Genomic DNA, 11,220 nt, shown 5'->3' with positions numbered 1-11,220 from the left:
AAAATAACCCGTGAAGGAAGAAGTTGATTCCAGCACTGAGTGCGCATGCTCCGACAGCACATTTGTTCACAAAAATCGCCAGATGGTAGAACTTGGTTACAAAGGACAGCGTTGTAAATCTAACCCGCTATCTTACACCTTATGGCCTGGTAATAAATGGATGTTTGATTTCATTGGGTAGTACCTTCTTAACACTGTCGGGAGTCAGACAATCGAGATATGATGACTGGGGAAAATCACTCCGAGGAAAAAAGCAAATGTGATTAATGTTTCTCGTGTAGTCAGTGTATTTTTTTTATATAAAACATAATCTCAGACTGAACAATGTCATTAACGATTTCCCTGTCAATAACTATGTTGCTAGTCCGACTTTTCAATCGGTGACTGCCGCTGTGCTGCTGATCACTTGTAGGGACTCGTGAAATCGACATCATTTGTAATAATATATATAGGTGGCGCTTTATCACCCGACAGCAACTAAACAGTACATTCAAAATAACTAGCACACGTTTGATGCATTTGTTAAATGACCTCATAATTAACTCGATTTTGACGTTTTCTGACTTATCGACGCGTGATCGATGGTAAAGGTGGACTTAACCCGGCAGTTACCGTACATGTACAGATATAGATATCACTATATATCAAACAATTAAAAATATACATAATTTGTGTATACGATATCATATTATGATGCTAGATGCGAATAATTAAAAGATACATTTTCATGCAATGACAAATGTAATTGTATTAACATATACAATAATATAATTTATGTTGAGAAATAAAAAAATATTCAATGTTATCACAGACAAATGAAACTCTGTTATAATTTTACTTCCAATGACGTCATCCCTTCTAACCCCTACCCCCACCCACCCCACCTCTTTCTCTCTCTCTCTTTCCCTTCTCTTTAAAAATATATTTAGCCAATATTTATGTAAATTATTGATGACTTGATATTGTGATATTTTTGTTTTGTAATGTATTGAGGAAAGAGCAACTATAAATAACTTGTGCCCGATCCTTTTGTAAATACTTTACAATAAAATATGTTTATTTCAATTCAAATTCAAAAAATGAAATTTCAAGGTAATATTATAAAACAATATATGATTGTTATAAATAAACAAAATAAATATTATACATCAGTATAGAATTGTTATAAATAAACAAAATAGATATTATACATCAGTATAGAATTGTTATAAGTAAACAAAATAAATATTATAAAACGTTAAATGATTGTTAAGATATAACATCAAATATTAAACTGTACAGTAACATAAGTGTTTGTAGTTTGTGTCTGACATTGGTGGTTTTACAGACAAAATATTCAACAATATCCGCTTGTGATAGATATTGTCGTTATGTGTTACAGGTGTGATGTCTGCTTGGCTGTTCTGTGATGAATCCTTGATGTTTTTTTTATAACAGGTGTTTTAGTGACGAGATATGTGTAGTTCTTTGGCGTCCGGCTTTAATTAGGACACCATGTTTTATATTTTATAATGTACTCTGTGGTTCCACTGGCCATACAGGTGCAGATAATCGCTAAATGAGAGTTGTCAGATTTTTTTTATTGACGCATTTTTATCATTTCTTGTAGAGAGGACTTAATACTTCCGAATCGGAAACTGTCGTAATACCATTAGGCAGTGGAAAATCGATACGATAAAATAAGGATATTTAACGTGACTAAAACCTGTCATATATCATAACAATTGCTGGCCATTTGTGAAATGCGTCATTGAACACCGAGATTGTATTGATACCATAGAATTAAAGCACAAACTAGCAGTCCCCTTGATAAGTGTGATGTGGTGAATGACGAAGCATAGTCAGCATACAGCAAATTTTTTTTCTCACGAATTCCGTACAAAGCGATGTCTTACGCTTATCTTAATATACCGTTCGGACACATCCGGATAAAGTTGTCCGGTACACCTCAGTATTTTACATATATTCAATCAAATCGTCCGCATACAACTAGCGGACTCATATGAATATACTACCGGGGTGTTATATTGGTCCTGTTACCCTGTATCTCACAGTTAAGCTGAATGTTCTATGCACAAACTTCTGTAAATCGGAAAAGGAAAGTGGTTATTGATTACTAGATATAAAAGGCATGTACACAAAGGGAGGGATACTGTAAACAATGGTTAAGCACCGACCATCAAATCACATGTTTAATCAAGGCAATAACGGTATGTTGATGAGGAAAAAGTTTTTGTGATCACTCAAAAGATTATAAACAGCATTAGGACGCTTACTTGTACGCAGTTGAACATTTCATGACAGATATTAAAAATCATATCAAGGCAATCTATTTCTAGATGACACAAATGTGCTTGTTACAAATATTCGATATGCGAAAATCCTACTAATGTGACTAATGCATATCACTAGTACAAGTATTTGTTCTTATTGTCACACAATCAACAACAGTACCTAAATTATCCGAAGTGCATCTATTTATTTTTCAAGAAATGTAAACGGCCGTATAAGTATATGAAAGTGAAGTATACCACTAGTTTGGTTGTAAGATCTTCCAACAGAGATAAATGGCTGATTTCAACTTCTGGTGGTTATATACTATAGACGTGAATTTCAGACAAGGCGTCATCAATATAGCTGAAAGTGAAATTAAACGACTTTTCAAGGTCTTTGCGACCTCTTTTAGTTTGCTATTAGATAAATTCACCCTCGCATGGAAAAGCAAAACAAGTCAGCCAACAATGGGACACGGTTACATGTAGTTTCCATAGGAATGCAAATAGTCTGTTGGAAGATCTTACAACCAAACTAGTGGTATACTTCACTTTCATATACTTATACGGCCGTTTACATTTCTCGAAAAATAAATAGATGCACTTCGGATAATTTAGGTACTGTGGTTGATTGTGTGACAATAAGAACAAATACTTGTACTAGTGATCTTATTGAGACACACTATGTTTCTTTGTGAGACAGGCAACTGAACACGCTTGATGCTCGTTAGTTTGCCTGTTGGTTCCGTTGTTGTATACCAAATTCCTCACTGTTCCGGAACACCTTGTCTGATTCTCTGTGTCCTTTTTAGGAGTCTCCATGTCCATCTTTCTTTTGTTGTCGTAGTTTTATTGAATTAGAGTTTGGGATGGTGATTATGTTGACATGTTAGCATTTTCTTGTTGTTTTTCTCTCTCTAATGATTCAGTTCCATACTGTTTCAGAAAAATCAGATATCGTTGCATACAAGGAAAGTTTCTTGTTCCAAGCCCCCACCTCCCCCCATCCCCCGGTAGTTCTCTCTTAACTATGGTTGTCAGTAATCTGTACCAGTAACTGTATGAATAACCGGTAGAAATGATCTGTAGGATTACAGTTCCTAATCGATCTGATCTTGTTTTACAGATAACACTGTTGAGAAGATGCCGATCAGACTTACAGACGAGGAACACAGCGATTTAAGTCTTGACGATTTTGCCACAGCTAGTAGCGCCGGAACTGACGTCATGAGATTAGACGGAACAGGAAGTGAACTTGGAGAAGAGGACATATCTGAATTTGATGACTTGAGTGACGAATGTGAATCGGAACACAAGGGATCGGACGACAATACTGCAACTAAAAACCAGAAGAGTGGAATAGAAAAAACAGATCAAGAACCAAAAATTCCTAAAAAACGCGGACCGAAAAAGAAACAAATGACAAAAGCACGTGTTGTGAAACTGCGAATTCGACGTGTGAAGGCGAATACACGAGAGAGAAATCGTATGCACGGTTTAAATGATGCGCTGGATGAACTTCGTGAACACGTGCCTTGCTACTCCAAAACACAGAAACTTTCTAAGATTGAAACGTTACGTCTTGCCCGTAACTATATATTTGCTTTGGCCGAAATTTTGAAATCCGGGATGAAACCCGACAGTGTTTCGTTTGCTAAAGCCCTGTCTAAGGGTTTGTCTCAGAATACAATGAATCTGGTAGCCGGAGGATTACACCTTAATCCGCGCACTCTACTGCCCGAGTCCTCATTCTCTAAACCCTACCAGTTCTACTTCAACAACACATATGATCTCTGTTCGACGGGAAACGCCACAGTGCCTTATTCGAGCCCCTATCCAATGCAACAGATCACGAACAGTTATAGCCAGCCCGTCAATACCACACCGATGCCTGTCCATTCTGTCCCTATATCCCGTCAGCCGATTACTTCCTGCCAGAACAACATGTCACCCATCCATACCTCCACTCAGCCACTATCGTACATCACACCAAGAAACAACAGTCCCTTACAAGCACAGACAGCCAACTCTTCTCTACAAATGGAAGCTATGACGTCTTCCAATTTTCTTCGTTGTGACAATTCTGTGGAATATCAATGCAACGGTTTGGCACAGGGTATGTACGGTAATTCTAATGCTATGCCCGGACCTGTGCCAAGTGTTCCGGATTGTAGCTCTTACACATTGTTGGATGATCTTGTCGAGTTCCAGACGGATACACATGTAGAAACGGATCTCGCAATGATGAATACGACGGCAAATTTGTTTGACGTGACGGGTTGAAATGGTGTTATTCATCCGTATACAGTATTGACCGATGTTATGTGACTGTTTGATAGTAAAAGTTTGCATGTTCATTTGACACCATTGTGCCCTACTGCGGACAATTATAAGATCTGCATATGTATTTCAATCTGTTGACAAGTGCATTGAAAACTTTTTATTCAGCATTTCTGTTTATAAAACGTGAACTGTATTTGCACTGACCATTGTCGTGTATGTCTACTAAGTGCTGACGTGGTTGGTACTAATAACTGGCACTGGTCAGGTATAAAGACAGTTGAAAACTTGATAATACAACAAACTCGCATTCCCACGTGGGGATCACCCCCTCCGATCCCTCGGTAATGAGTGCGTGAGTATTTAAATATTGATGGCGCACTGTGAATCACAAGGTTTGCTGGTGGCTGCCAGTTCTCAAAACGAGTGTTTCGCACGTGTCTTCCGTCACGTGATAAAATTCTAGTCAATCTCGCAAACAACAATTTATGTGTCATAAACAATTACTTCCTCTTAATATTCTTCATTAGTTAGATAGTGAAAATGTATAAAATTGATCAAATAATGTTTTATCTATCAGATAACCAAAAGAAGTGCTTTATGAAATATTTATACATATGCAAATACATGTATTTATAACTGATTTCATCATATTTGATATCAAAATCTTTTTTATATGAATAGTGTATATTTTACAAAATGAGCATTTCATATCAAAATCCATCCATTAAAACGGTCAGAGTAGCTACTTTTTGTATACATTAACAATGTGCCTCATACAATTTTATCAATATTTTGATACGAAATTCCATGTTTTTTATATTTAATTAATGGATATTTACATAGGCTATAAAATACTGTGGAGACAAGCTACATTCTACATGTTTTTATACTACAATATACGGTATTAATTAGAGAAATCATTGAGAGCGTATATTTCAGGACTTAACCCTTTACTGATAAATGCAACCTCTTTATTGACCCACGCCCATTTATCTTTTCAATATTATATATGAACTCTTATTTATTTATTCAATAACGTGTGTATCAAAACATATGTCCTTTGACAGGGACGCATTATGCACCCATGCCTTGGTATAACGATATTATATTGTACATTGCTTTAAATCATTCTTTATCAGTTGGAAAGTGACACAGCATACTCATCATTTTATAAAAAATACGAGACTATAAGTTCTAATTTACTTCTTAAATTTTGAAAAGTGTTAGGAAAGGGACAGGGTTTCCTGAACTATTGAGAGCGCTACATTACGGTAGCTACCATGAAATCACGACTATGTGAAAAGTGTTAAGAAAGGGACAGGATTTCCTGAACTATTGAGAGCATTACATTACGGTTACCATCATGAAATCACGACAGCGTGAAAAGTATTTGGGAAAGGGACAGGATTTCCAGAAATACTACTTTACCTAAGTAATCTTGTGTGCCAGCGTTCTTCGACTAGAACTCATATTTCAAACATGATATCTTCAAAAAACATGTTTTGAAGAGCACTCTTCTCCAACCATTTTTGTCTCTTTTTAAACCATTTTCGTGACATAGTTTTCTAGGCTTGTGTATGTCCCTGATTAACGATAATGTTCATACTCAGACTTATAACTATACAATCCTAACTGAATACAGTTAAATATTTGTATGAAACTTCACCACTACAATAACATTATGTTCGTGTTTCTTTCAAGCTTCAAGTAAGGGAAATTATTTTTCTTTTATGATTTTCCTTCTACCATATTGCAGCTTTCCTTCAATATTCTCACCGGCATTACTTTAATAGATAAGTTAGTGACTAATGTAAACTTAACATAATGACCTAAAGACTGAGAAAACCGGGAATGTTTATCACTATTTCACTTAAAAACTGAACCAATAGAATGAAAAAAATATATTGACATTTTGAATGCGGGAATGTAAATCTATGCTTGTTGTATTTGAGAAATGTCATGACATTTGAGCCATCATCACATATTTTGTGTTTGATTTTTAAGAAGAAAAAAGAGTAGTCAGGGCAGCATATTGACAAAGGGAATGATGGATTACATGATCGGGTTACTTTGTTATATCAAACATCAACCATATTTTTACGTTACGTCATGTTTCACGCCATCAAATGTTTTTTTTTATTGTATAACATTTCTCTAACACAAGCGAAGAGTATCGTTTTCAAACAATATACATTACATGTTGAGCTATTAGATCCGACAAAGATTTAAACTGAGCTTTTGATTCTACTGTTTCCAATAAAATCCAAATATTAGTACATCATGCATCATCTTAGTACGATATTCACACAGAAATATGACCCGGATGTTAGTCCATCATGTATTTACTATGTGCAGGATTCACAGATACATGACCTGGATGTTAGTACATCATGTATTAACTAAATACAGGATTCACAGATACATGACCTGGATGTTAGTACATCATGTATTAACTAAATACAGGATTCACAGATACATGACCCGGATGTTAGTACATCATGTATTAACTAAATACAGAATTCACAGATACATGACCTGGATGTTAGTACATCATGTATTAACTAAATACAGGATTCACAGATACATGACCTGGATGTTAGTACAGGATTCATACAGAAACATGACCCGGACGTTAGTACATCATGCATTAACTAAGTACAGAATTCACAAAAAACATGACCAGGATGTTAGTACATCATGTATTTACTAAATACAGAATTCACACAGATACATGACCCGGATGTTAGTACATCACGTATTAGCTAAGTATAGGATTCACATGTGCCTACCTGCAGGTGTTTGTAAACATTTATTCTTGTATTGTGAGCCATTCTAGTCATATATTTTGATAAGATAAACGTGGACTTACAGATCTTTGTAATCTATAAAATGTTATAGATGGTTTGAATAAATACTGTCTGATATCACGTGACATGGTTTTTGTTTTCAATGATGTGATGTCTGAAAAGCATGATTGTTTAAACAGAGCACCTTCTGGCATATATCGAAATATTATCCTTGATAATTTTGAGCTTAGAATTCCTAAAATGAAATGCATTTACAACTTAAATATGTTTGCATGTTGTACAATTGTGTAGACCTCTCACCTGCAGATTCTGAAGACATCATTCCACCAGAAAAGTGCTTTGTAGCTATATCATGTGTACATTTGTATGACGTCATAAATATTCCGTTTAATAAGTCTGTAAATAAATAGATAAAAAAAAACAAACTGAAAAACAAAGTTATCTTATGTGAAAGAAAGTGAAATACGCTGGTATAACACCTTATATCACGTGACATTATATACATTACTTACTTGGGTGGACATGACAGGTGTCAGTTCTAGCTACCCTAAACTTAACTAGCTTAGACAGTATTGGACTGAAGGAGACCAATGAACATAAGATGAAAAGAATGTCATTTTGGGAAATATTCTGATTTCTTTTGCTATATGTACAGTTATAGTGCGATTGTTGGTTGTGTTGTTATTTGCAATGTCTCATCTGAGAAAGTGACATTACTTACTTGGATTGACCAAGATTTACATGGCAGATGTCGTCGAAGAAGCAGAAGGCGGTCACCCTTCTGCAACGCACAGTCTTATTTCCTTGCATTTTTTAAAAGGGATTCCGTGCAAATTTTCTGTTGTTCCTATTTTGCTCTAGTTTCCTGGAATTGGAGTCTTGATTATGATTCCGATGACACGTCGGTATTGCCTCTTTATTTATTTTTCGTTTTGTTTTAATTTTGGTATTTATTTTTATTTGGTGTATTGTTCGATATCAAAGTTTATCCGACATTTAATAAGATTATTGATTTGAATTTCGATTAAATATAAAAATATAACTATCTTTTGGTTTGAATGTTATTATTGAAATGTATCTTTCTTTTCATTTAATATTTTTCGTTTGATAAGGAGGCATAGTTTACTTCAATTTGATATTGAGCTTTTTTAATTATGTTAATCATGCTGATCAATTTTCTTTCCATTTTAATATCAATTTCATTACAATTAACTCACGTGCACTATTTGATTTCTAAATACAGTTTTGGATAAATTGATAGGTTAGTGAATTCGAAGACAGAACTAATAGAAAGATTTTTGAGAAGGAGGGATATAGCCATAGGTATGCTACCTCTAAGAATGACAGCACGTGTGATGATTAAGGTTGTATTAGACTGCTGGCAATGTTCGTTAATGAACCAACTTCCAAATTCATATTCGTTTGCCAATTAATGCCAGAAACAATTTGCCCTTGGTTATTTTTCCAGTTTTGCCCATTCTAACAACTCTGGTTTCTTTCTACATCCCTTGATCCTATCTATATGTGGCTTAGATGACGAGGCATCTAATATACAATATACACAGTCTACAAATACAATCCAGTGGCAATTATAGGAGTGAGACAGCAGCTCTCGGGTGAAAAATATCAGAAAGATGATTTTAATAAAACAGTTTTGTAAACTTATTCTGCATTTGTTGATGAAATATTTCATGGCTTTTATTTTCTATAAAAAAAATATCAAATTTTGTTCATGCATGTGGTATAATTAGCTGTGAGAACTGCAGTGCCAGTTTCTAATCATGTCCCTTATACTGAATGGTCCACGGTATCTCGGTTTGAACCATTGACTTTCCGTCTTACTGCTCGTACGATAAGATGACTTGCTCTTAATTTTAATCCAGTTTGTAAATTAGAACAACAGTGTACATGTATATAAATGACATTACCCACTGGGCTACGCCAAACTCCACGCGCTAAACTTATAATCTTGGTCTATATTGTATATTCTTTCAGGATTATATTCACTTATAACTCCTTTTCAAAATGTCATAATGGACAAGATCCTAAGTCATACCAATAATATCTCCGATATACGACGTCCAGTCTATCATATTTTACATTCGGTAATATTCATACTTAATTTAGTTTGTATTAGATATGATGAATGTACTATGATAACAAATATAACTGCAATACTGTGTAACTTAATATTGTTTTACATGCAATATAGATTTCACTAGCTTAATATTGTCCCACGGTTTCAAATCTATTGGTTGTGAGTTGCTACTCATTGACCAGTTTTTCCTGTAATGCTTAAATCATACTTGAAATCATATCGTTATGATAAAAGTGACGTTGCTTAACTTTCGTTATAATTGATAATAGGAAAGTTTGCGCTATAGAAACAAATAATAGTTTTAAACTATAAACTTTAAACATTGTTCCATGCTATGAAGCCATACCACCACATAAGGGGTAGGCACTTCTCTCCACGTTCTATATCACGTGTAGTAAACTCTCTAAACATTTTGTGGTTCGAGCTCAGTAAAATACCTTATTCTCTTGTATGACTGATTAGAGCTTATACTAGGGTAGACATATGCCTTATAGTATATAGGGTGCAGTCCGTTCCCAGATAGATCTCAACAAGTCAGGTTCTGTTGTTGGTCATATTCTGCATGGAGTTGTTGTGTTGGATTACAGGTCATTATCGATCATCTGTGTTGATTTAGATTCTTTATTTAACAAACACAACATGATCGAGGAAATAATACTTGTATAATATTAATTAAATCTTATTTCATTTATTTCACTTTTCGATTTTAAATCTTTACAGAAGGGATAGTTGCAGTATCTGGCTATATCGAAAATTGATGATTGATCATTTGGAATGTATGAAGGACTTACTTTATTTTCAGGTTATAAAAGAATTGATAAAACAATCTTAACATGACTGTAACTTGTTATAAACTCATGTTAGAAGAAAATGTCTTTTTTTCCCAAAGTGCCTTGTGTATAAGGAACGATAACTCTAGCTTCCGTTGAGCCGATAGGAAATGAGCGAGGAGAAAATTCTTGTTAATAAGATATAAATACAAATAAAACACGTCTGTTTTCACTTGTTTTATTCACGAATTTCTACATACAATATATTTGAATATAGCTAAACATTTCAACGTAAATAACAGTAATATGTATAAAAGGATTCAAAATATTAAAAAATATATATGAAGTGTATTTAAGACATGAAATAAAATAGTCACTTTGCGTTGAGAAATGTTTTAAAAATTCATGAATATATAATAGAATGAAATTAATTTTACAAACTAATGGTCAAAGACCTTTACCCCATTGCCATATTCATGACTTGGTGTCTTCTGATTTAATGCGCAATATGCTGAATAACCTACACGGAGTTCAATAATACGAAACTCACAGTAAACAGCCTCGCCTATTACTACGATACTATTGGCAAGCAACCATGTATGTAAATTTAGATAACCAAAACGATCAATTAACCTTTGACCTTTAGATGTCATAGTAACACATTGATGACATTGTATGTGTAAACTAACCTTACCTTTAAGATGATTTTAAAGAAAATTTTGCCATAAGAGATTAATTCTGCTGATAGACATACCATAAACATACATATTCGTGTTTTGACAGGCCTGTACCGAGGCTATGCCATTTCTATGTTTAGAGAGAGAGAGAGTACTTGATGCAACAACTTACAATTTCTTATTTGCCGTGAAATAAATGAATATTCGCAATTAGAACTATCTAACAAGTATGCTAAAGGAATTAAAAAAAAACTGTGTGTAAATAATACACAAATGCTTTATAAATGGAAGGCAAAATTGATCTTGGATTTC

General features: G+C 34.3%; 1 protein-coding gene across 1 annotated transcript; it reads left to right on the top strand.

Moving 5' to 3' along the window:
- Positions 1-3,416: 3,416 nt before the first annotated feature.
- LOC132547237 (neurogenic differentiation factor 1-like) lies at positions 3,417-4,556 on the top strand. Its single transcript, XM_060211003.1, has one exon. It carries the CDS (start codon positions 3,417-3,419, stop codon positions 4,554-4,556), a length of 1,140 nt encoding a protein of 379 aa, XP_060066986.1.
- The last annotated feature ends 6,664 nt before the right edge of the window (positions 4,557-11,220 follow it).

The sequence above is a fragment of the Ylistrum balloti genome, unplaced genomic scaffold, assembly GCF_031769215.1.
Source record: "Ylistrum balloti isolate Yb309-2 unplaced genomic scaffold, AGI_CSIRO_Ybal_v1 Utg369938, whole genome shotgun sequence".
NCBI lineage: Eukaryota > Metazoa > Mollusca > Bivalvia > Pectinida > Pectinidae > Ylistrum > Ylistrum balloti.
This window is presented reverse-complemented; position numbering and strand designations above follow the sequence as displayed.

Excerpts from the sequence above, each read along its gene's own strand:
- LOC132547237 (XM_060211003.1), top strand. The coding sequence starts at position 3,417 with ATGCCGATCAGACTTACAGACGAGGAACACAGCGATTTAAGTCTTGAC.